The sequence below is a fragment of the Protobothrops mucrosquamatus genome, unplaced genomic scaffold (genome assembly GCF_001527695.2).
Source record: "Protobothrops mucrosquamatus isolate PMUCROS unplaced genomic scaffold, P.Mucros_1.0 scaffold6, whole genome shotgun sequence".
Taxonomy (NCBI): domain Eukaryota; kingdom Metazoa; phylum Chordata; class Lepidosauria; order Squamata; family Viperidae; genus Protobothrops; species Protobothrops mucrosquamatus.
Window position 1 is genome coordinate 3,750,176 of NW_015386393.1, and position 27,024 is coordinate 3,777,199.

A 27,024-nucleotide genomic window follows, 5' to 3' on the forward strand; every position below is an offset into this window, starting at 1 on the left:
GTGCTTTCATGGGACCAACTACATTTCCTTTCTTCTTTCTTTGGATTTATCCACCAGAATGGCCATCCTTATTCAGCTTACAGAGTATATATAGCACACCCAGCTAGTGTGGATTTCACTCTGGAAATCTTAAATGGTCTTTCCTCGAAAACAAATTATAAATCACTGAATTGGTGATCCCCCTTTAAAAAAAGACAAATAAATTAAGTATCTTGGAGGATGAACTCTTAACCTTAACCTTCTCTTCTAGCACATGACCTTTTCCCCCAACCAAAATCAGCCTGGTACAGCTTTCCACTATCCTTAGTGTTATTGTTTTTTCAGCACTTACAGGAAAATGTTGGGCTGAAGGATCAAGAGAAGTTGTTGGAACATGGAGGAAAAGTAAACAAAGTATGTAAGATGAGTACATTTATAGCAAAACATACTAGCTGATGCTTTGAGGAAGGATGTTTCAATTTCCAAGGAACCCTTGATTAGGTTTCATAAGAGACCACAGGGGGGAAAAGGGAAAGTTCACTTGAATGTAGCCTGGTGTAATGGAATATGTGCATGACCTTGGGGAACGAGATGCTACCTCGGAATCCATCAGACAATCAGACAATCAAACCAATCAATCAATCAGAATAGAGCTGGAAGGGACCTTGGAGGTCTTGTCCAACCCCTTGCTCAAGCAGGAGACCCTATAGCATTTCAGACAAGTGACTGTCCAGTCTCTTAAAAATCTCAAGTGATGAAGCACCCACAACTTCTGACAGCAAGCTGTTCCACTGGTTAATTGTTCTCACTGTCAGGAAGTTTCTCCTTAGTTCCAGGTTGCTTCTCTCCTTGATTAGTTTCCATCCATTGTTTCTTATCCTGCCCTCAAGTGCTTTGGAAAATAAGTTGACCCCCTCCTCTTTGTGGCAATCCCTCAAAAATACTGGAATATTGCTATCATGACCCTCCTAGTCCTTCTTTTCTCTAGATTAGCCAAACCCAAATCCTGTAACCATTCTTCATATGTTTTTGTCTCCTGGCCTTTAGTTGCTCTTCTTTGCACTTTTTCCAAAGTCTCTTAGGAAGGAGTAAGCAGTTAAAAGTGGCAATGAGAAGTTTATACCTTCAGACTTGCAAGATTATGTTTATCTTTCTGTCAATGTAGCCTTACAATAAAATAAGAATTAGTTCATCTCTAGTCTATGTCTCCTGTCTGCTTTACTTGAGAGAGCAGACAGCAATTTTGCAAGTCTGAAAGTACAAAGTTCCCACCGCCACTTTTAACAGTTTGGTGTCTTGTAACTTCTTTCTCTGACCTTTAAGCCACTGGGAGCTCCTGCCTCTCTTGTCTGATTGTTTCTGAGGTGGCATCTCTTTCCCAAAGGACATCCACACATTTCATTATATTGCCTTTTAAGCAGGGGTTCTGGGATGTTTTTAATTAATACATTCCATGGCCTGATTTTAAAAAAAACCAAAACCCTCCTGGAGTAGCTGATAGCTTATATAGTTAAGAAGTTGCTCCTGAAGTCCAGTCTGAATTTCCTCACTAGTAATTTTAAGCTACTGGATCTAGACCTCTCTTCTGGAGCAATAAGGAAGCCCACTCTCTCTTTTGTGTGACAAGCTTCAAATATTAGGAAACTGGTATGATTCCTTTGCTTTTATTTTGTCTAGACTAAACATAACCAGATCCTTTCATTGTTCCCTGTAGGCTTTGCTTTCCAAACCCTTCACCATCTTGGAAGCTCCATTCCAAAGTGACTCCAATGTGTTACTAGCCTGTTTGAACTGACTCCCAAAACACAGTATTTCAAATGGGCCCAGACCAGGGCAGAGTAGAGTAAACCAATTGTTTTCCATGATTGAGACTCTATGGTCTTCTAACGCATTGCTGGCTCACGTTTAACTTATTGTTTACTGCTCTAGAAATCACACAAATGCACAGCATAGATATATATTTTTTGGCCCAGGATAAAACCTGATAAAACCTTCATCACATGAAACTGAATGGTGGAAAATCCTATGGTTGCACCTGGGAGCCAGCAAAAGTTGTTGATTCCTGCTAAAAAAGATAATAACAAACAAATAACATTAACTAGGTTTTGTGTGTACTGTGCTAATCCACTGGATAAGTTGGCAAAGTACCTGTTCAAAGCTTGGGCAGAAAGGGAAAAAGATTATTTCTTGTTGGGGACACCCCAGTTCTTGTGACAACTTTGTCATACTTCTTTGCCATTTTTTTCTGAGCACATTCCATGGCCTGATGTCACTGACACAATCAAAAGCCTTTGAAGAATCAAACTGCCCAGAGTCACTTTATCGGTGAGATGGGCGGCATATAAATTTAATAAATAAATACATCCTGAAGCCAGGGTGGTCAACCAAAGAACAGTTCAACAGCAGCTAGTGTGGATTACAGTTAAACAGGGATTTTAACCCTGGGCTTTGTAGTTTCCACTACATGTCCAGTGTCCTTTCAGCATCCTTGAAACTTGTTTGCAAGCATAAAAATTAAAGGGAAGCCCCTTTCCTGGTCCTCCCATTGCAGAGACTTTTGGTATGCATAATCTCTCCTTTTTGGCAAGCTGAGCTTCGGGCCCCCACAGCCAATCCACACGGGTCACTTCCTCTCCTGTGTGATTGCAGTTTCTCGTGCCAAATTACAGAGTGTGAAAAATAAGACGCAAGGTGACCTTTGCCCCAAACATGACAGCTTTGGATACTATCCTTTTCTAAAACCAGAAAATCATGCGTTTGACTGGATAAGCTTGTTGGTGTATATAATTTTGTGAGAGCGGAAAAAAACAAACGGCAAAAAAAACCCCAGACTACTTTGTTTTTGTTCCTTCCTGAACCTAAGCAAACAATGGAGGAAAGCCAAAGTGGACAGCATGAACATGACACTCGTTTTATTTTTCCTTTCACTGATGGGTCCCAAATGTTTCCAGTATATTAGCAGCAGATCCAATTTCCTGATTCCTCTCCTGAACAAATCATTTGTTTCCTCCCACCAAGGGCCAGCATCTGTCGGTGTCAAAGGACCATGGCTGAAAAGATCATTTTTAATGGGCTTCACACATCTATCTGTCTATTTATTTATTTTTCACCTTTCGCAATCCAAAGACTCTCACTGCACTAGACCATTTTTGTTTAACTATGGTTTACAGAATAGTTTATCAATAGTTTAATAGCTAGTTTGGTCTAGTGCAGTGGTGGCGAACCTATGGCACGGGTGCCAGAGGCGGCACTCAGAGCCCTCTCAGTGGGCACGTGCGCTGTCGCCCCAGTCCTAGGCCTTCAGCTGGGTTTTATAAAATCTTTTCGCTTTAGGCCTCCACCGCCGTGTACAAAAAAAAAAAAGGTTCAATCAATCAGTCAATTTCAACTTCTCGCGGAAAAAAAAAGATCTTGCAAAGTTGGAATTGATTGATTGAACTTTTTAGTCCCACCCAGTCTGTTGTTACCACCGCAGCCACGCCCACCCAATGGGCCACACCCACCAAATTGGCCACACCCAGCCAATGGGCCACAACCACCCGGCACCCAACGATGCATAAGTGGGTTTTGGGTTGCAGTTTGGGCACTCGGTCTCAAAAAGGTTTGCCAACTCTGGTCTAGTGGTTAAGGCACTAAGACAGAAACCAGGAGTCTGTGAGTTCTAGTTCCACCTTGGCATGAAAGCCAGATGAGTGACTTTGGCCCAATCGTCAGGAGACTTTGAGTTCTGGTCCCACCTTAGGAATGAAAGCCGAGTGGGTGAGTGTGGGCCAGTCACTTTCACTCAGCCCAACCCTAACCCTCCCCTTGTTGTAGAGGAAATAGGACTAGAAAGGAGTATTAGGTACACTCCCCACTTTGAGTTATTTATAAAAGAATAAAGGGGGGATGGAGATGGACGGTCTAGAAACATGAAAAATAAATAAATAAAAAAGAAAGAAAGAAAGAAAGAAAGAAAGAAAGAAAAAGAAAGAAAGAAAGAAAGAAAGAAAGAAAGAAAGAAAGAAAGAAAGAAAGAAAGAAAGAAAGAACCATAGCTGGCTGAATTCACACCACAGATAACATGGGTCCTAAGATTGTTAGTTATCACCTAGTTAAGTGAGATCAAGCACAATTCACCATGTTGATGATAACATTCAATCTCCTAAATAATCTGTAGTCTAATATATTTTAGGAAGTGGCTTTTTCCAAACCAATCTAACAATTCCATAGTGTTGGACATCCCTTCACCATTTCCCACCTATTTCAGAAAGACAAAAAGAACTTTCAATTCTACATCTAAACTGTGGAACTCCCTGCCTCAGGAAATCAGGTTGGCACCTCTCAGTCAATTGGGAAAGAACTTCCTTTTTAGGAAGGCAGCATTTGCTCCAAAGATATTGGAATATTTTATTTCAAATACATTACTTGCTGACTCTACTGTATGCTTTAATTTGGTAATTCTGTTGTCATTATTTGGGGGACTTTTTTAATGTTATTCTTTTAAATGGTTTAAATTTTGTATTAGCCGTTTTCAGTGATGCATGTACATAAAAGGAATGGAATATAATTTTTATATTAACAAAACATAAGTAATTAAATACATTAAAATTAAACCTAATATATGAGGACCTAATCTAAGTACATGGCTGATGTGGAAGATGGGAGTAGGTAAATTCTATATTGGGGATTAATTTTAATATGAAATACACTAGAAATAAATAAATACAATCTATGTATAAGATTAGATAGATAGATAGATAGATAGATAGATAGATAGATAGATAGATAGATAGATAGATAGATAGATAGATAGATAGACAGACAGACAGACAGACACAGACAGATATAATGAGATAAACATAAACAGTATTTGCTAACATTGAAGAGCACTTATAAATATGTAGCAGATTGCCTTGGAATGTCATATCCAGTGTAGACCACAATGAATTGTTCAGGTTCTGTACATTTCAGCTCAAATAGGATATTTAAAGCTGGAGAAAACCCAACCTTGCACACTTGGTCTCCTGCCCAGAGCATTGAACTGGACTTTCTCTAATGGGCCCTTCCAAGTTTAGGAATCTCTCCATAATGATGCAATTCATCTGATGAAACTAGCGAGTGCCATAAAGTCATAAAGAGGAGAGCTCATTTCACACAGTGCATAGATAAGTGGGTGAATCTAGCATTATTGGACATCCTGGCTCCAGGGGTGGCTGTGAAAAGCAACTGGCAGATTCATAAAGAGAAAGGACGATTAGCAATTCCAGCGATTATGCCTCCTGTGTCAGATTGGGGAGGGAGGAGGTTTCAATACCAGTGAAAGGGGACCTGAACGGAAGGATAGTGTTGCTCCCATTTCCTGCTTATGAGCTTGAGGGAAGCACCTGGAGGGTCAATAAGGGGGCAGAATGCTGGACCAGGTAATCCCTTGGTCTCTCCAGCCTCTTAACGCCACACCTGGTGGATCCTATATTTAATAGAAATATTAGTCTAGCCTTTCTTTAAAACCTTTGCTGGCTTTAAAAGCATTTGGTAGCTTCTGTTTATTTATTACAATGATATTCTGATCCTGCTGTTTACTTCTTTTCCACTGGAGCAGCTCACAGGATTAAAGACATGAGAGACAGGAGACTCAACAGGCTGCCCAAGCCCTCAGCATACATCTCTGCAGAGGCAATGTTGCTGCTTTTGATCAGAACAGTCCAATTTGCTCTAAAACAGGTTCAGATATTCCCCCCTGCAGCGGCTTTGCTTTCCATTTAAAGATTTGGTACATAAATAGTTATTTTAAATGTGGGGAATCTATGACGGCCGCCCACCACTCCATCTTTGCTGCATTCTTATTTCTCTTTTTTAAAAAAGGGCATGGATTGAAGAGAAACAGAGATTATGGGGTCTAGAGCAGGGGTGTCAAACTGCCGGCCCACAGGCCGGATGCGTCATGGCAAAACTGCGCCCACCCCATTGCTGGTAATGGAAAAAAAGTTGCAATATGTCAGGACACATAACGTGACATTGCGAGTTTGACATCCCTGGTCTAGAACCTAAAGCACACAATGAATGGTTGCAGGGACTGGGTTTATCTAGTCCAGGGGTCGGCAACCCACGACTCCGGAGCCGCATGTGGTTCTTTCATTCCTCTGCTGTGGCTCCCAGTGGCTCAAAATATACATCACAACTGGTGGCTCAAAATATACATCACAACTGCCAATGTGCGACACACACACCCCCCGCACGAGATTTATTGTGCTTTTCAACCCCCAGTAGGCCAACCATGGATAAATCCAAGAAAAGAAAAGTTTCAGAAGAAAACAGAAGGTTTAATAGTACGTGGGCAGATTCCTTTGCTTTCACTGCTGATGAGACTGGTTTACCAGTATGCTTAATATCTGGTTATTTCATAAATACGAGGAGGACTCAAATAGACATTGAATATTTTATTTGAAAGTAACCTTCAACCCAGCATCTTTTTTTCGGAGTTCAAAATGTTTTTGTTGCATGCAGAAATAAAAAAAAAATGTTTTCTCTGTAGCAGTCCATTGATTTCATAAATGCAACACACTATAGTTTTTTTATACATAGCACAAAGGTAAAAAATGATATATGCAGTGTTATCTTCATTTTAGATGTCAAAAGGGTTTTGTGACTCCTGGTGTTTTCTGGGGGAAATGGGCCCAAATGGCTCTTTGAGTGTTTAAGGTTGCCGACCCCTGATCTAGTCTAAGGCAGAGAAGGACTAGGGGTGACATGATAGCAGTCTTCTAATATTTATGGGGCTGTCAAGGAGCAGAAATGGATAACAATATAATCTCAACCAGACTGTGCAAATGACAGGCAAAATAAAAGTTATGTCTATGTCTAGAAAGGACAGAAGAAAAAATATGTTCCCCTCATTATTCATTTGAAAAAAGTGTTAACTTTTAAATAAGGAAAAATGTTTGAAATTTAGAACAGATGGCATCCTAGAAACAGATTTCTGCTTTTAGAATCTACTTTGTTTAATGGAAGGTGAAAATCCATTATTGGATCCAAAGGCTATAGATTCATTGAAATGTTGAGGTCAGAAACAGGAATGCGCCAAACATTAAAACAATCTGATTTGCTTTTCTGACTATGTTGATATGGCTAGATTCTGGTCCAGCAGCTTTTCATTATATATTGTTTCAAAACTCCACACCAAATTTAATAATGTTTAATTCATCAAGGAAGGTGTATCATTGTATATATATCTCATCTATTACATTTGTTAAGATAAAATTTCGGTGCTTTTTTTTTTTTTTACATCCAAACTATCCTGCCCAAGTTCCTGGTTATCTGCTTTTCCTTGATGCAGTCTTCAGCAGAATCTACAGGAGCCAAGAGTGGGAGAGACTAGAGCAGACATGTCAAACACAAGGCCCGGGGGCCGGATGCGGCCCACGAAGTGGTTTCATGTGGCCCCCCGAAGCCATCCTGGAAACAGTGAGGGAACGGCCCCCGCTGCCTTGGCCCTGGCCCAGGCCAGCCAGGAGCCAATGTACAATTTTGTGATGGCCATCTATGCTGAAACACATTCAGTCTTAGCTCCACAAGGCCGTCTAGAAACAGTGAGGAACCAGCCCCTGCCGTGTTGGCCCTGCCCCCTGGGTGCATGCTGGGGAGGTGTCGCCCTTTGTGAGGAATGAAGAAATGGACCATAGCCTGGAAGTGGCCAGCAAATGGCCCTCATCTACTTCACCTATCCGGCTTGATGGGGTTTCAGCAGGCAGTGAGGCTCCTCCAGTGGACCATGCCTTGGCGCTTGCCCCACTCCCACCTCCTTCTGCCAGAGACCCTCAGATCTGTCCCACTCCTGCCCAGGCCCCCACAGGCACCCTTGAATCGAACGATGTAGAGCTGGCCATGCCCACTCCCAATAGGCCACACCCACTCCATCCACACCCACCCAGTAGGCCACACCCACCCTGACCACCCCCCCCAGGGCAACTGCAATGCTGATGTGGCCCTCAATGAAATTGAGTTTGACACCCCTGCACTAGAGAAAGCATTCAAGTCTTGGCCCTATTCTGTATGTATCATGTTGTCTCATAAATGCCCAAAGGGGAGGGGGAGCTTGCAGTGTGACATTGCAATACTGCTTTTGTGATGAACACAGTAAAAAGTGGCAGGCACAGCAGGCAGGATTCCTTAATAGACCTACATAGCATTTCAGATTCAATAGCCAAGAGACTTCAGTCTGTGCAGGAGCGGGAAAATAGCATTTATTGAGGGATTTGGGCTGGATTGAGCAACAGAATATACCAAGGCTGCAATTTAAAGGGTGGTGCTTCACGTAGGGCAAGAAGAAAAACAGAACAAAACATTTAAAGAGAGTAAGGGATCTGTGGCTGGCTCAGGGAGGAGTGGAATTTAAAAAGGCTATGGGCAGCAAGTAATGGAAAATAAGGAAAGGAAACTAGGACAAGGCACTGGTCGTGGAGAATTTGGAGCTGCTCCAGGTTTGGGAATGTTTGGGTGAAACTAGACTATTACAGTGAATAAGAAAGTTAGTCCCTTGGCAACACTCACTGTGGAGATGCGTAACGGGCCGAGAGCCAGATAGGCAACAAAGCTCTCCACATGCCCAGCAGTCGAAAGAGAAATTATATATGAACTTAATTTTGACCTTGCAATTCTCCAAGGTCTTGATTCACTTACTGTATCAAACTGGCTGGTTGTTCTTGTATCATACCTACATTTTTCATACAAATGTGATGTATGATACAAGACATGGCTATTTCAGCTAGCAGGACTGGCCTAAGGGGTAATTTTTAGCTGGGTTTTAAAATAACTTTTAATAACAAAGGCCAAATTAATATTTCCTTTTAATTATATTTTTAATGATAGTATTTTTGTATCTTTGTATTTGTTTTATTAGGCTGTTAGCCGCCCTGAGTCCGCAAGGAGAAGGGCGGGGTAAAAATACAATAAATAAATAAATAAATAAATAAATGTCATCACAGCCTTTTCCTAGTCATGTTGGGAGTGACATCTGCTTTATTTGTTTATTAAATTTATATGCTGCCCACCTCACTATCCAGAGTGACTCTGGGCAGCTTGCAATGGTTTTCCATCCTTAAGATGGCTTTATATCCTTATTTTTCATCAGTAAATCTCATTTGGAACCTTCCTTCCTTCCCTTCTTCCTCCCGCCTTTTTTCCCCAATATTCCCATTGAATACTTCACTAATTCCCCAGGACTGGAAAATTTTGCAAGTCATCTATCAATGGAAATGTGCCCATTGTGTTTATGGCCTAAAGTTAGAAAATCTGTACAATAGCGAACTATATAATCGTGTTCTGCCTGGACTATTGGTGTCTATTAGAATTTCATTGTTTAGTTCAGAGTCTATAGATTTATGTTGCAAAGCTACACCCTATGAAGCTTTCAAGCAGAAATATTTATTCCAGTCTAGGAGAAGAAAGCTAAGAGAGGATCTGGACTAAAACAGCAATCAATGTGTTGGTCTTCCTGGATATAATAGAGTTGCTTTATGGAAAGCATTTTCCCTGGGGTTGAATCAGATCTCCTGTGCAAACAGTTTTTCATCTACTTCTATTATTTAATGTTTCAACCAAATCTGCCTTGCAATTTCTCAAAAAAGTTTCTACTTCTCAACTGTTCTCAGAATGCTTGAACATTTATTCTAACTTTCTTGGATGAATGTCCTTGAGTAGATTTTCTGTTGGACATTTTCCAACACGACCCACAATGCCCAATCAAGCTGCTTTCCAACAGCCCATTGATCTTTCCCAAAGTCTTCTTCTGGGGCTTAATAGAAATATGGGAATCTGTGAGGATTGTACAGTATCAGAGAGATTATTATATAATTAAAACAGGACATTCATCACTGAAAAATGCAAAGGAAGTCACACCCTAACCAGGAGAATTTAAACAACATTGTCTTTAAATCTTTTAAAGCAATTGTTAAAATACGATAGGAAAAAAAATGCAGAACATTTTGGACACAACAACAGTCAGAATCACAATACAACTGTCTCTGGCCTCAAAGCTCTAATTTTGGGAGTGTGGTGGGATGGGAAAATGACCTGTGGCCCTCCAGATATCTGAATAGCAATTATAATTTCCAATATTGGATAACATTACAGAAACTCTAGGAAATGCTAAAGTGCCACAGCTAGTAAGACTGCATTACATCAACATACAAGGGGTAGGGTGGAGAAATGCAAGAAAGTAAAACCGATTTGTTTGTATCAGACTTCAAGAGTCGAGCGCAGAGAATATTTTGGGGGAAGCTGCAAAGGAATGGGGCCATTTGTCTCAATATATATTCATTCTTGATAGTGTGGAATGAAAAGCATGCAGCTACTGGGGATGACCCCTTTACTAAAGTGAAGGCCAGAGTAAGGGGCAAAATTGGTTTTAGGAGAAGGGCATAAGAAAAAGGTCTGTGCATATCACCAGAGGAAGAAAGCTGTTTCTCAACTTCCCAGCCTCTCCTTAAAAAGTTAATGGATAATCTTCTTTAAAATGTGGCAAAGTAGTGTGTTTTGTCGCTATTTATCATGCCCAGCCCTTAGAGTAGAATAGAGCTGGAAGAGACCTTGGAGGTCTTCTAGTCCAGCCCCCTGCTCAAGCAGGAGAACCTATACCATCTTAGACAAGTGACTGTCTAGACTCTTTTTAAAAATCTCCAGTGATGGAGCACCCATGATTTCTGGGGGCAAGCTATTCCACTGGTTGATTGTCCTATCAGGAAGTTTCTCCTTAATTTCAGGTTGCTTCTCTCTTTGATCAGTTTCCAACCATTGTTTCTCGTCCTTCCCTCGGGTGCTCTGGTGAACGTGACCCCCTCTTCCTTGTGGCAGCCCCTCAGATACTGGAATACTACCTACAGGTTTCAGTTTTCCAGAAATTACCTTCTCTTAGTCTACTCTGTCCCTGTTTGTGTCTTTCTGTATGTGTGTGCGTGTAAAATATAACACACGCATAAGTACTAGAGTGCATGGATATGAATATCTGCCGTCCACTTGGTATCAACCCTACTAATCACACAGACCTTCCTCAGAATGAAAATATATGTATATATGCATATGCACAGATAAACACACACACACATACATACATACGCGCACACACTGAAAGCCAGTTTGTCTAGTGGTTAAGGCACTAATCTAGTAACTGGGAGGCCATGAGTTCTAATCTGCCTTAGCCACGTAAGCCAACTGGGTGACTTTGGGCCAGTCATTTTCTTTCAGCCCAACTCACTTCACAAGGTTGTTGTTGTTGTTGTTGGGAAAACAGGAAGAGGAAGGAGTGTTGGATACGTTTGCTGCCCTATGTTTGTAAAAATAATAAAGGCGGGATATAAATAAATAAAAATAAAATAAAGGGCTCAACGGTGAACTACTTCTGAAATCATCAAAAATACACATACGTATACATCCCATCCCCATAGTAGCCTCTCCTCTAGATCTGTGGGTTTTCTTGACAGCAACAATATCGCAATCAAACTGCTAAACTGCTTTGTCACAAGGGTGCGGCCTCACTGTCAAGCAGAACTGGGAAATAAATAAAACAAAAACAAAAGAGCTCCTGCCCGTTGGCATCAGTGCTATGCAAAACTCATTCTGTGATTTTTTTTCTTTTTTTTTTTAAAGACAGCTTCCCAGTGACTGCCCAACTTTGACTGAATCAGAGCAACAGGGTGAAAAGGACTGCTGGGGACAATGGAAGCCTCTGCATGAATGCTGGCATTTGGGCAGCTGCCTGAAGATATGAATTCCACCCATCTTTGTTTATTTGGCCACACACCCTGGAGAATCATAGCTCTAGATTCCTGATTTAGCAAATGCTTTGTTAAACTATTATGACATATAAGTCACCAGCCCCTTTTCCCATGGGAAGAAGGATGTCCCAGGCATGTAAGCTGATGAATACATAATGTACAGTATCCATAAATCCTAAGGCAGCTCACAAGGCAAGTCCACCATTTTGTAGGATGCAGTTAGTGAAACATGTTGATACCTATAGAAATTAAGGCCACAAAATTGAATAATGTCTCACAGCCTAACTTATCCGACAGACAGCTGTTGTTAGGGTTAAGACAAAGGAATGCTGTGAACATGGCCTTGTTGTAATAGAACAAAGCCAGGTGATCCTTCTCTCTGTATATATCATATAAAGGAATAACGTGCAGTATATTAATATTTTGAAGAAAGGTGTTTTGAATGCTTCATAAATAAGGGATGACATGATTAATAACATCGTCTGACTTCCCCGTCATAAAGAATCTAGCCTGCTCCTATGTCTATGTTTTTAATTGATCAATTCTGAAAACAGCTGTATAACAGACGAAAGCAAACAGATAGTCTTCACTCTTCTCTCACGAGAAATTGGAAATCAATTCTTCGTTGAGTTTTATTTATGTTGTTGGAATAGGTTTTATTGGATTTATTCAAAACATTTCTGCATTGGCTGTCAAGGTATGTATCTGCAAAAGAAATACAGCATTAAAAGCCACAAAGATCGCAGGTCAAATGCCATGTAATTTAAAATAAAAATATAAAGCAATGAAAGCGTTAACGTATGTTAAGATGTTCAAAATGTAAAAACTAATGACCGGTGTGGTAGAGATAAACCTTTGCAAGATGTCATAGGCAAAATTGAAAAAAAAAATGCTTGTTGTATGCATCTCAACTGAAATTGGAAGAAAAAAAAATTCAAAAACATTCAGAAATCTCTCGAAAGTTATTAGATTTCCAGTTGCCTCTCCCTGGCAAAACTAGGTGAGAAGCGAAACATCTTCAAAGAAAAACAAAAAAGTCCAGTTGCCCCCTGAAAAAGCACCTTTGAGGACAACCATGACCTGGATGACTGAGAATCTTCATAGATCCTGGCAAAACTCTAATGGTATACAGTAGTGTTGAAATGCTGGCTAATTAAATGACAGTTTTTCACAGAAAACAGTAAAAGTTTAATCAGAAATGGAATACAACATATAGATTTTTCAAGTTTCTTAGCGCTCTCACTGATAGCGATAAATGCAATCCTGGTATTATTTCCTTATCCTTCATTTAATCTCATTTAATGTATCAATGCAATCCATTTAGAAATTACTATAGCACACTGGTAACCAATGCAGTGACAAACTGTTTTGATAGTTTTAACTTTTTATACATTCTACATTTGCAAATAAAATGACATTCGCTTGAAAAATGGGTCAGAATAAAAGGGGTGGTTTTTACTCTGTTCTTAGCAGCTTCTGGCCCATTTACAATATATTGTCAGGAACTTTCCATGACATGCAGACGGGATGAAAGAAAAGGAGGACATTTGAGCCCTCCTGCATGAATAAATAATCCAGAAATTGAATTATTTAGCAGTAGATCTCGTAGACTAAAAAGCTGCAATACCCAAGCCTCTTCTGAATACCATTACCCAGCTTGTCATTTCTCTCTTCTCCAACAGATCTCAATAGTAAAGCAGCAAGAATTCAGAAAACTTGAAATATTTTAAGAAAAAAGGCGGAACAGCGATTTTCGGTTGAAGGGGACGTTTCTATTTACACTGGAGAAGGACAAGCGGCCCTTCATATTTATTTTGTGGGAAAGTGGGAGAGTTGCAATGTGGAAGTAATGACTAAAGAGTAATTACATGAAAATTTAATCACATTTAGCCGGGCTCACACAATAATACACAATAACCTTAACCCAAATGAAGCTTTTAGTGTAAGTATGCTTAAGATCACGGCTCATCTACTTGTAATTGGAGAATTAACCATTGGTGAGGGTGAAAAGGCTCCTTTGCAAAGATTGTTCCATATATGTCCTTTTGTAAGGAGGCAGTCGCTGAAATTTTACATCTAAAATTCAGTTCTGTATGAGGAGAGCTGACCAAATTGGGCGTTAAATATATACACAGATGGACATGCCTTTCGGATATCCAGGCTTTGTGGTTTCAAGAAAATTCCTTAGCATGGTAGGCAGGAAATGGCTGATGTTTCTTATGGTTAACACAAGGAAATGAGTAATCAGAAGATTCTAGAGGAGTACAGAAAGCAAGAAAAGTGTTGAAAATGCATGGAAAGAGTGATGGAATAAATCTGCCCATTTACAAAAGAGAGGCCAGGAAGGTTAAGAAGGTCAGAGAAAAAAAAATTATAATGATTTATATCCACATGGGAATTCTGCTTAGATTTATCTATTTGGTTACGGTTTCATTTTAAATAACCGTGCACATAATAAGAAAAGATAGATAAGAAGGGCTAGGAAATCATCGAGCCAGTAACTGTATTCATAGATCTCATTAATTTTAGCTATGATTATCTGAATTGGTTGGCAATTACTGATTAAAGTAATTTCCCTTTGTTTACAATTTGCAACTGCAGAATTCACATAACACAAATAAAATTATAGTTTTGTTGGAAGTTAGCACCCACCCCCACCCTCCTAGAGAAGGAAATATTTGGGGGGGGGATATTAAAAAGGCATAATATTATATTTCCCCAAAGGATCCTAAAGTCTGAAAAGCAGGCCCAGTTTTTCTTAATAGCCCCAAGCAGAAACTAGGCAGAGGCCAGGTCCGTAGAATTGCAGATTTGATAATCCCAGAAGCTAGGAGCTGATGAGATTAGAAAGACAAAGACCCCTAAAATCTACATATCCCATCCTAGGGGTAGTCAACCTTGGCTCTTTTATGACTCGTGGACTTCAATTCCCAGAATTCCTGAGCCAGCTTAGCTGGCTCAGGAATTCTGGAAGTTGAAGTCCACGAGTCATAAAAGAGCCAAGGTTGACTACCCCTGCGGCCCATCCAAACTCTAAAGACATGACCTTTAGGACATAATAGAATTAACCCACCACCCTCAAAATACCAAAAGGACACACTGAACCTCAGGTCAAAGTTCATGCCACAGGAACAGGAACTCCAAACACAAAAGCCCAAGAAGGTATAAAAACCCACCACTCCCAGCTTCAAATGGTCAGCTTCCCCAGAGCCACATTTCTGTCTGGCTCTGCTCTTCAATAAACTATTACTATAACCTTCTTTCTAAAGCAGTCTCCATTTTATTTACTCCCGGCTTGGACTGGACCCTGATGAAAAATTTTCTTTCCAGTTTATCATGATCTGTGAACTAGGACAAAGATGCCTTTCTCCACTGTGCAATCTAGCAACCTTTCTTGAAATATTTTTATATCCATTTTCTATTCATCTCTAATTTTTTCATACAACACTACTTCAAGAGCAACATTGGTTATCGATTTCCTTTTGGTAGAAATTCAGTGGACTGATTGTCACCTGTAATGTCCTTCATAGCTCACAACTTGTGTGACTGCCTGTTCTCAATACTACCTGCCTAATTAGATCTTCCTGGATTATTGACTGCAATATGTTTTACATGAAGATCATCCAGAAGCTATAGCTGGTTCAAAATCCAGCAGTGCAAGCAATAAGTCACTTCTTGCTACACCCATTTCTCATGGTGAGGCTGCTATGTGGCTTCCAGGTGCTGATTGTTATATAAAACTCTTCATGGCATAGGACCTAGTTAACGCAGGGACCACTGTTCTCACATTGATTCTTCCTGCTTGGTTCATGTCAGACAGAATGGCTATGCTCCAGATCTGCTCAATTAAAGGATGCCATCTTGTGGGGCTCAGGAAGCATTCCTTCTCTGTTGCTGCTGCTGCCCTGTGGGACAACATCCCCAGAAATACAGATGGTGCCCTTAAGACCTAGCTTTGCTCCCAGGCCTGGGGTTAATATATTATATGTTAATGAGGATCCTGTTATGTTTTTATTGCTATCGTTGTTTTTAGTCCGGGCTGTCATGTTCTATTTTATGTTTTCGATCTTTTTAACTATTTTGTGTATTTGGATTTTGTAAGCTGCCCAGAGTCTACTAGAACAGCCAGCCACAATAAATTTAATTAAATAAATCTATACATACATGCATACATCTGCCTCCATATTCCTTCACTCAGGGAAGGCCATCTTCAAGGATCACAGCGACCTCACTTGCTGACTCCCCTTGTGGAACAGCATTTCCCCGAAAATTCCTACTCTGTTGATTTTCAGGAAAGGAATTAAAATGTGGTTTTCCAGCAGGCCTTGGGAGAGAATGTTGTGATGTTTTTCCCTTGGAGAGTAGAATTTGTCTGCTAAATTGATTATGTTCCCAGTAGTGTATGTTATAAATTGTTGCTAACATATTTTGATGTTATTATATTTTTATATTTTAACCTAACTTATGAACAGTGGAACATATGCCACGGAAACCTTTGCAAATGGAACAGCTTGTAAGTCCATTAAACTGAAATAAAAATAATTAAATGTTTCTCTTTCTAGATTGTACGCTCACAAAGTAAAATTAATGAGCAGTTTGCTCCTTATGGAACTTACTGACACAATATGTGGTTGTGTGCATTGCTTAGCACCTTTAACACCTTAAGACCGGATAAATTAATGGACTAGGCAAGAGTTTTCAGTCTCTATTTGTTAAACAGAACCTCCATATTTTATAAAAATCTGTCTGAATACTAAGCAATGGGAAGCAGAAGGACCAAAGGAACAATTGTTTATTTCATGCCCTATTCACAGATTTCCTAGAATTGTTCTTCCATTTTCAACAAAATATAGTTTTACACAATTCACTTTAGCAGCAGAATCTAGATTTCTTGTATAAATTTAGTGCTTTAGGTCAGTGTTTCTCAACTAAACAACTTAAGATGTGTGGACCTCAACTCCCAGAATTCTCCAGCCTAGGCATGGACTAGGACAGAGGTGTCAAACTGCCGACCTGCAGGCCGTGTCCACCCCAGCTCCGGTAATGCAAAAAAAGTCGTGATACGTCGCGACATGTCACGTGAAGCGGCGAGTTTGACACCTATGGACTAGGAAATTCTGGAAGTTGAAGTCCACATGTCTTAAAATTGCTGAGGCTGAGAAACACTGCTTTAGGTATAGGGAGGATCCTGATCAAACATTTACTAGTTAAGGAGGAAAAGCTATTTAATTTTATCCTAAGTGGTGGGAGTTGGACTGACAGTGAAATGAAATCGCTCCTCAGTGTAACTCAATATTGTGAAGTAATATAATAGTGTATGTTATTTTGCTCGTACACACAATTTATTGACATCTGGCAAACTGGAGATAGGTCAACTGAGTTGCAATGAAGGGGCAGAAAACTGAATTATAGGCTTCATTCGCTTGTATTTTTTCCCCTATTTAAGGTTAATTTTAAACAATACTGAGCTATTATCTTATCTACATTTTCCTGAGCATAAGATAAGATAAGCTATGTTAAGATAACCTTTATTGTCATTTTTTACTGTGGGCACAATGACACACATCAAAAATGAAATTGAATTGCCCGCTCTCAAAGTGAACACATCCATGACACACACCTAAACGTACTATATACAACATATACATACTATACACAACTTTATTCATGCATTCCATGGGAAAGTTTAACTTATATGGTAGGGCTCAATGACAACAAATGAACCTGGCAAGAATTCCTATTGATGTTAGCCCATTTTGTTTAATGCTAGGGCTTCTCCAGACTGGGTGGCCACCAAAACGCCTTGATCTGATGATCACTTGGCCCAAAGAGCCACAAAAATGGCTGCTCAACTATTCTGATATCTTGAAGAAAGCAGACCCAGAAGGCACCTAATCCAGTTGCCAAGTGTCTGAATTTTGATTATGTGACCATGGGGATGCTGCAATGGTCGTAAGGGTGAAACTGGCCATAAGTCATTTTTTTCATTGCTCTTGTAAATTTGAACGGTCACTAAAATGTTGTAAGTCAAGGACTACCTGTACTTATTCTTTTATTTCTTTTCTGGGTGATGAATAAGGGGAAAAATGGTTGGTGGGGGCAGCAGGAGCCAACCCTTCTCTGGAGCAGGACATGGCAGTTGGTTCCCATGGACCCAAAACACCCTGTACAACAGCAACACTTCAATACCCTCACCTCAGCATTTGCTCTGGAGAAGCAACTAAAAAACAAGTTAATTGGCTCCACTGTAGAAATGTGCTTAAAGTGCCACTGTTGGGATATAGAAGTAAAGAACTGGACAGCCCAGGGTCAAAGATGACACAGTGAAACCTACCTGAGTCCAACTGCTTACACTCGCTGGACAGAATCTTACCAAACTTAAGCTATAACTTTCTTACCTGACTTTATCCTGAGATGTAACAACCCCGAATCTCGTACCCTCCCCCTCCCCTGGGACTGCACCGTCTCTTAATTTGGGCTTCTCTGTGGAACATATTGCCCAAGAAAGCTCTGTGCTGTCAAGACTTCCCCTCCACTGCTTCTCCAGGTGCTCATTCCATCACAAGTAATGATCTCTACTTTTAGTCAGCACAATCTCTGTGGTTTTTTAGGTCGATCAATGTGTTTTCTGGCTTGATGGGCTGGGGGGGGAGAGGGGATGGTTCTGTGTGAGTGGCAGGTGCGTGGGCTGTTCCAAATGGGCCATGGCCCAGTAGTTGGGGACCCCTTTTAGGCGACTTAGCGTAATATGTAAATCTTGTCACAGCATTTACTGCATGTTCACAATCCAAATCCACCAAGTATTTCTCTAAGACGATAATGATGACTGTATTTGTTAAGGCGATCCGACTCCAAGACTTATAAGCGCCAAATAGGGTAGAGCAAAATACAACAAAACAAAACAGCTAAAGTATTATCCAACCGCTAACTTCAACAAAGCTAAAGTCCAAAGGCTCACTGGAATAGCATCGATTGAACCGACTTTCTAATAAATAAACAAGGAGAGTTACAGCCACCCATATTTCTGGGATAAGGTATTCCATCAAGTCGGCACCATTACCATTACCTGTTCATCCAGGCCATAAAGCCTACGAGAATACATGCCAATATATTCTTTTGTGTATTCCTCATTTGTAAGCCACGAATGGGCAGCTGTAGAGAAGGGCCCATGGTCAGGGGTTGGTAGAAATTGTGGTCTGGGTTACAGCGGGGTTTAAATATATATAACTTTTTTTAAACTACCAAGAGTGACTACATATCACAAAGTGTCTTACAAAAAGTTAGATTTTAAATCACTTCGGGCAAAACCGCTTTGAATTCTCCAAGAAAGAATATAAAGGGAGGACATGTGGTGGTTTCAAATATAAAATATATTAGTGTAGATACGATATAAATTCTTATTAAAAGAATGGGCAGAAAAACGACCTCAAAGAACAATCAACGAGTCTAGCAAACTGTGCTACAATCGCCGTCTTTCTGTTGTCCTCAACTTGCCCGGACAACTTTTTAAAAGCCTTTCAGTAGATTCCCCGGCGGACTATGGTTCTGCCATCTTTCAAAAGAGCCGCCACGGCTTCAACGCCTGGCCTTCGACGCCACCATGAGCAAGTCGCCCTTTGGATTCATTTGCCCGTAGCCACAATGGCGGCCGGGACAGACCGCGTTCAAACAGCGAAGGAAAGCAAAAAAAAAAAAAAAAAAAAAAGGCAAAAAACTCAACCCTCCACCTCTTTTAAGATGGCCGCCCCCGCCCCCCCCCCCGTCTTCACCGCCAGCGATCAAGAAGGCCTCGCGAATCCCACGGCGGGCAATCCAGCCGCGAGCCGGAGCCCAACTTCGCCCCCGTCGCTTAGTTTCCACCAATGAGAAACCCCCGTCGGCTTGCGCTGGGTCGAAACGGCGAGATTCCGTTGCCTGCCCCGTCAAAAGCAACAGCCCAAGCAGCCAATGAGTTTTTAGCGTCGGGAAGGAGTCGAGGGCGGAGCCTTTTAGCGCCGCCATTTTGTGAGTCTATATAACACGTAGCCGTTGGATCCGCTCCTGCTACTCCAGCGCCTGCACTCCGCTTCCCTTCGGGTTGCCTTCGTGTGCCATGGACGGGTAAGCGATAACGAGAGCGTGGCATGGCGGACGGGGGGGGGGATGGCGTAACTTGTGAGGTGATATTGTTTCGGGAGGGCTTACCTGGCCGGGTCTCGTTAACTGAGGCGAGGGAGCGGCCGCTCTCCGTCCAGCGTGAGAGAACTCGCCGGACGCGGCTGTGGGTGGGTGTGCAAGGGAGACAGAAACTGGGCCACTCGCACCGGGGCAAAAACTTTGGCCGACTTCTGGAAGCAGAATTGAGAAGACCGGGGGAATACACGTACCGCCGTCCCAGGACAGCCCCCCTCCCCCCCTTTTTTTTTTCTCTCTCTACCGGAATTTGCCCGTCCTTTTTAAAAGTTCTGCGCCGGCGCCGCCATGGCTCCCCCTCCCTTCCTCGCTCTCGTGCTGCGCGCGCACGCTCCCGGCCCTCCCTGGACGTTCTCTAAAACAATCCTCCACCCGCGCGCCGCTTCGCTCGCGCGCGCGCGCCCTAAATCCGGCTGCCCGCCGCCGATATTTTGCGCCTCGAGTTCTGTCTGCAGCCCTTTCCGCCTATCATTTCCGGCACATGGTTTATGGTTTTCCTCAACCTGGTTTTCCCCCCCACACACACCTCGCCCCCCGTTGCTCTAATTCAAGAATGTGCTCGGTGAGGGAAGCTCGTATAGTTGTCGACCTGGGGTGTGCCGGGTTGGAGTAAACTGCCGCGCGGCCTTTGCTCCATCTCCTCCCCTCCTGCGCTTTTACTCAAAAAGTCCCAAATGCGTGACTTGCTCAACATTCCGGATATGAACGCGCCCGTGCGTCCTCGCCCCTTTCCTCGCTTCTCCATTTTTTTTTTTAATTAACTCTCAAGGTAGTTCCTGCTGGGCTCGGCTGCCTCGTGCTCGCTTCTCTGGCCACGCCCCCTTCCCACATTTGGCCTCCTTCGGTCGCCCGGATATTAATTAGCCTAAGGCAGGGGTAGGCAGCCTTGGCTCTTTTATGACTCGTGGACTTCAACTCCCAGAATTCCTGAGCCAGCATGGCTCAGCTTGGAAACCTCTCCCTTTCCCCTCAGCATGGCTGGCTCAGGAATTCTGGGAGTTGAAGTCCACGAGTCACAAAAGAGCCAAGGTTGCCTTCCCCTGGCCTAAGGGCTTTCTTTTCTGCCTCCGCCCTAATCCCACTCTTGCTTCTCTTCGACTTAAAGACAAAATAATTTCGGAGTGGGGAGACTTAAAACACGTGCATGAAAGAAAATAAAGGTATATAGTCCTTTACGCGGTTGATGGTTGATGTACTGAAGGGTGACCAAAAAGTTGGAGGCATCTAAGAAAATGGTGTTTGAGTTGGAATTTTTTAAAAGATGGTGTGATGGTTTTGACACAGTTGGGAGATCGAAGACGTTTAGCGTAAAGAGAGTTGTGGAGGGAAGATAAATGATGGGGGGGAGATAAAGAGAAAATTAATAAGCCTTCCTTTCTAATTATCTCTTAATGTTCAGAGATGCAATTCCTGATGATGTGATGATCTGTATTCAGATCTAATGGTTTTTATTCCATGACACCCATCTTTTAAATTTGATTTACATTTGAGTCCTAGATCCCTTCATTTGCCTTGTTTCAAGTATTTTCTAATCAGAGTGAAACCTAGTATGTATCCTTCTCCCTTCAGTGCAGTTCCCTATCATACCTTGATTCAAAGAATTTAATTTTGCTCATTAAACCAAAAGGCTTAAGAGCAATTAATGATTGTAACATGACAAGACAGTTCTGTAGTGTAGCCTTCAAGTTTACGGTTCATTTTAAAAAACGAAACTTTTGTAAATAAGGAAACAAGTTACATATCAGTTTGTACTATTAAGATCAGCTCAGGTATAAATAGCTAATGAATCATTATCTACCAGGTAATAGTTGCAGAATACCAAAAGCAAATAGGATCAACTAATATTGAATATTTAAAAAACCCAACTGAAATTTCTGACCCCATAGCAGAATATTTTAAAGAGATCTGTGGGACACCTGGAAAACTATAAGCTGGGTACTTCTAAGCAAACTGTTAGTAATGAAAAAAAATAACTAAACACATGGTGAAGAAACATTTTTAAAAGAAAATCCTCATGGATTCCATAAGGATAAACTGTTCCATTATTTGAATGTATCAGCAACACTTTTCAATATGCTGTACTTGGGTTTTCAGAAAGTCTTTGATGAAGTTCTTCATTAAGGGCTCTTGAGTAAACATAGTAGTCTATTGATATTCTTACCTCTTAGATGCAACATACCTCTAAATTCAATTTCAGGGAAACAGCAACTGGAAGGAAATATATCTTCATCTCCTAATGTAAACATCTCTTTGGCTACATTGTAAAATAAAAGGAGGACTAAGATGGACCTTGGCCTAATCCATCAAGACTATTCTTGCAAATACTCCGGTTTTGCTTCTTTTCTTTATTTACTCCGAACCTTTGTACTGGTAACTGAGTTCAGAATCTAGACTTGAAATATATTTAAAAATTGTGATCTTCTTTGCTGTTGATATCTTTAAAAGCTATTTCATGGAATAGTAATATTTCCCCTTATTTCATTACATTTATTTTATACTTGAAGTTGTAGCCTTTTATCTTCCTTTTTGTGATGTGGTCAGAACTATATCTTAGAAATACATTCTCATCCTTGTGTCATCAACCTTCAGAAGAGAAGGCAAGTGATAAAATGCAGATAGTGCAAAAATCCACTTACCAACTTGTATAATATATTGAGATGCAGTTATAAAAGAGTGAACTTTTGATGTTATACCATATGTTTTGTCATTTTAGTGTCACCTTGACTAGTTGCAGAAACTGCTCTACATCCATCCCATTTTTCATATATCAGGCATTTGTTATTTTTGTCTGTTCATTGTGAACCTGGTCAAGTTTTTAAATAGAACTTTTTTGTTTGATGACTGATATACCAGATAAGCTGGACAAAAGTTGTCAAAACTCTGAATGATGGGCAAAATTATATGTATTATTTGTAAATAATTGAACAGCAAGTACTATACTTTGTTTCTTCATTTGCAAAGCATAGTTACAGAAAAAAATCCCTCTCTTTAACTTTTCTCAATCCAGTTTTGGAATCAAGTTTGGCCAGTCTCCTCTTTCCTTAAAAAATTTTTTTTAGCAGGCTAGTGTACTGTAATTCTTCATTTATGCTTCCCTTAGAAAGCTTTTTTTTAATGCCAAGAAATGTTTTCACTTTTCAGTTAATTGTAGATGTTCTTGGTGAGAACTTCATCATTTCTTCCTTCTGTAAACCTAGAAGAATAAAATGCTTCCTGTTACATTTTGCATGAGAATAAAGAATTTCCCTGCAGGCTTTAATGGGTGGGATTGTTATCTGGGTGTGGAGATTAGAGGTAGCTTTGTTTTTTATCTAAGCTGTTTAAAGATGATCTTGAATAATAAAAAGTTTAGAAATTTAACTTAGGAGGAGTTACAATGTTTGCATGGACCTTAAGAGGCAAATGATACACTGTGATGTCATCTTGTATAATGGCATTTGTATAATAATGTCACATCATGTGAGTTGCCATTTTGGAATTATTACGTGGTATTAACTGCCATTATTACAAAGTTGGAAGGGACCTTGGAGATATTCTATCTGCTCAAGCAGGAGACCCTATACCATGTTAGACAAATGGTTGTCCAACATGTAATAAATACTACATATTATTTATTTTAGCTAATCTGTCAGGCCAGCCAATATTATTATCTCTGAAAGTATAAGAAATAATTACTTGAAAAACCTAAAGCCTTTTATGCAGCCTTTGTCCCCCCCCCCCAATGTATTTCTTTGTCCTTGTGACTACTACTTTAGCTTCATTCACAGAAATTCTTATATGCAGTGCTGATGCTGGGAAAGGGGTGTGTAATATGTGCATGCAGGGACAGTGTCAATTCCCTTAGGGCTGCCCTAGCTGCCAAGAGAACATAGGATCTGTTGAAACTGTTGTAGGCTTCGCAATGACGGCTGATGAGTTCATTAAATCCAGGGATTAAAAAAAACCTTACTTGATGCATAAGATTTAAAACAAAGGGTGTAACCTTGTTATTTAGTCTTGAAAATCAGGTTTTAGATGTAGTTATACATCTGCAGGAACAATTAACCTTGTACTACCATAAACCTTAATTTGATGTGGGAGGCATTGCCATAATCAAAAGCCTACTATATAAAGTTGGGTGGAGTATTTTTTCTCAAGCTTAATAGAATTTGTTTCATTTGGTTTGTCCTCTAACTTGTTTTAAGCATGTGGAGATAAATGTCATGTGGCTTTTATGCATATGTGCAATATGTATATTATATGTATGTGCAATATTGTATATTTGGCTTGAATATAGTCTGAATATTGTATCACATTCTTAGTAAGAGCAGTTTTTGTGGTATTTGTAGTAGACTTATTGGGAGAGATGTATCTTCCTATGAATTAAATTTCTGATTACTTTTTGGTGTCCAGCACTATTGTAAGCATGCATTGTCTGCTAGGAATTTCACATTTTAACCTTCATTTCACTTTGTTTTATTTCACATATTTTTGATGTATACATGTAAATTGGCTAACTATGTAATCTTTCTTTTTTTACAGCATTGTCCAAGATATAACAGTTGGTACAAAGGTAGGTGTTTTTAATCCCCTCATTGTTTCAGCAACTGCATGTTGTAAACCATTCTCACAGAACTAAGCTGTTTTAAGACTTAGGTCTCTGAATGTTAATGAAATGAGATTTCCATTGTACTTATCACATTGGTATTGTGTGATGCTTTTTTTGGGAGGGGGCTGCCATACTCGGGGGAACAGGTTCCTTGAAGCCATCTTGGAAAGATTGCTTAATACCACACAGATTTTTTTGGAAAGCAACTTCCCCTCTCATCCAATCTTCTAGACTATAAAATTTCAAAAGAAAATATTACATTCTTTGCTGTGTATGGAGAGTAATAGTGAAATTGTAGAGGAACATGCCAGAATTGTGTGAACTCGAGAATGCTTCAGGGATATTTGGTGATATGGAAAAGCGGTATTTGACAGATTTGTGCAAAGAAGGTAACTCAGTTTGATATTCTAAAAAGTATTAGATCAGTTCTGCTTGTGGGAAACAATTTTTTGAAGCTTTTAGGTTTCCTCAATGCATATTGAGAAGTCTTTGTTGAAAGGCTGGTACTTAATTAAAAACTAGTCAAACATCTTTGAATAATACAAAACATGACTATTCAGTCTGGATATTTTGGTCCTAGATTTATCACCATTAATTATAGAGATGACAATGATGAATAAACACCTATCAGCAAATTAATGAGAAATAGGTGTTCTGAGAATGCATCCCATCTCTTAGCTGTGAGACATTGTCGTCTTTTTAATATGTTGCTATCTATGAAATGTGAATCTTCTAGTCAGCAAGATTTCCAGTCAGTTAAATTTATCAGAATTATATTCAAATAGGTAAGCGGGAAGGAAAGGATGATGTGATTAAAATCTGAGTTGTGCAGAAAAGTAATTTTGAAAATTATGGCATACTGGTTATGTTGAAGGCTGCCTGAAGTCTAAAATACTTGAAATATTTGAGATGCCTCAGTTTTTTTGTAATCGATTAAAGCTGTTTTTTTAGCTGTTGAAAAACTTGTTTTACTTAAAGTATTTCTCAAGTGCTATTGTTGCTACAGTATTGATAATTCAAGAAATATCAATTTTAAGAATTATTTAAGAATTTTAAGAATTAAAAATCCAACAAGTAAAATAATAAACAACTTGGATTGCAGAAGAAGAGCAGCAAAGATAAAAGATTTGAAGGAAACTACGTATGTTTAGCCTAATGAAGAGAAGGTTTAGGGATGACACAGTAGCTAATACTTGGAAGGATTGTCACAGGGAAGAGGGGCAGAATTTGTTCTCCAAAGCATCTGAAGGCAGGACAAGAAGCAATGGATGGAAGTTCCTCAGAGCAACATCCAATCTGGAACTAAGGAGAAATTTCCTGATTGAATAATCAGTGGACCAGCTTGCCTCCCACCTTGGGCAGGAGGTTGGACTAAGACTTTCTGGTCCTAGGATTCTCACCTAAGACTTGGATAAAGTATATTTGTCAAGGTTCCCGATCAATGAGACCAGATAAATCAGAACTCCCAGGCAAGAAAATTCCTCAAAGAACATGTTTATTGGATACATAATATTGGCAGGTTCAAAAGTGAAACCTAATCTAAACTTTTGCTACAAGAATCTAATACAATGTAACAATTCCCACCCATGCTATCCAATAGAACACCTTGGTGGGCTTTCTGACTCAACAATCCTCTGCCTTCCCTCCGGCATGGGAATGACCTTGGTTCCCGCAAGAGTTGCTCATGTTTAGACTACCAGAAATACCATCTTGCCCCTCCCCTTCTTGTGGCAACCTAGAACGGAAAAAAATATGGCTGCAGCCAGGTTCGTTGTAGAGTTGACAATATTATTATAAAATTGTGCCTCATATCAGCTTTACCCAAGGAAAATATATGACTTGGCATGAAATTTATGCCCAACTCCCTCGTCACATAAATATCTGTATTACTACAGAAGTAGTGCAAGCTCTGTAATGGGCTTCATTATGCTCTGCTTTGACCTTGTTAGAGAGCAGTTCACTCTGTCAGGCTAGATAGACCTACTGTTGTACAGAGACTAGGATCTTTGTCATGGAAACGGCAAATATGGCTTCAGGCCACAAGCCAAGAATGTCAGTGGAGACATTCCAGGTCTTAATGTACATCTTCAGTTCTATTACATGCTGGCTCTTGGTGGGCTTGCTCTAACAGGCTTTATCACATATGTGAGCCACATGTGTTGACATAAAGAAATATTAGCTAATGCTTCTCAGTTTAAAAAAAATATGGAAAGTATGTGGAGTATGCATCTTTGTCAGTTTTCTGGAAAAATTAACCCTTTAATTCAACAAGACAACAAGAACGTATGATTATTTAAACCTAGGCTTAAGCATTTGACTGCTGTATTCACATACCAACTGCTAGTGAATTGTATTTTAGGGAGCCACTTTGTGTTAATTGGCTGGTGTTAGAATTTTAATTCTTATTAGCCACTCCAGCTTTATTTGTAAGGTGGGTAGCCATATCAATTTTACATACATACATACATACATACATACATACATACATACATACATACATACATACAAATATGTGTGTGCATGTCTGCTATGCCC

At 40.2% G+C, this 27,024-nt stretch overlaps 1 protein-coding gene across 1 annotated transcript in view; it reads left to right on the top strand.

Moving 5' to 3' along the window:
* Window positions 1–19,808: 19,808 nt before the first annotated feature.
* Window positions 19,809–27,024, top strand: part of PTBP1 (polypyrimidine tract binding protein 1) — a 33,544-nt gene continuing 26,328 nt past the window's right edge. Inside the window, exons 1-2 of the mRNA XM_015810001.1 lie at window positions 19,809–19,829; window positions 24,423–24,453. Coding sequence (XP_015665487.1) covers window positions 19,822–19,829; window positions 24,423–24,453 — 39 coding nt within the window. The 5' untranslated portion in view covers window positions 19,809–19,821. The remainder of the gene's footprint in view (window positions 19,830–24,422; window positions 24,454–27,024) is intronic.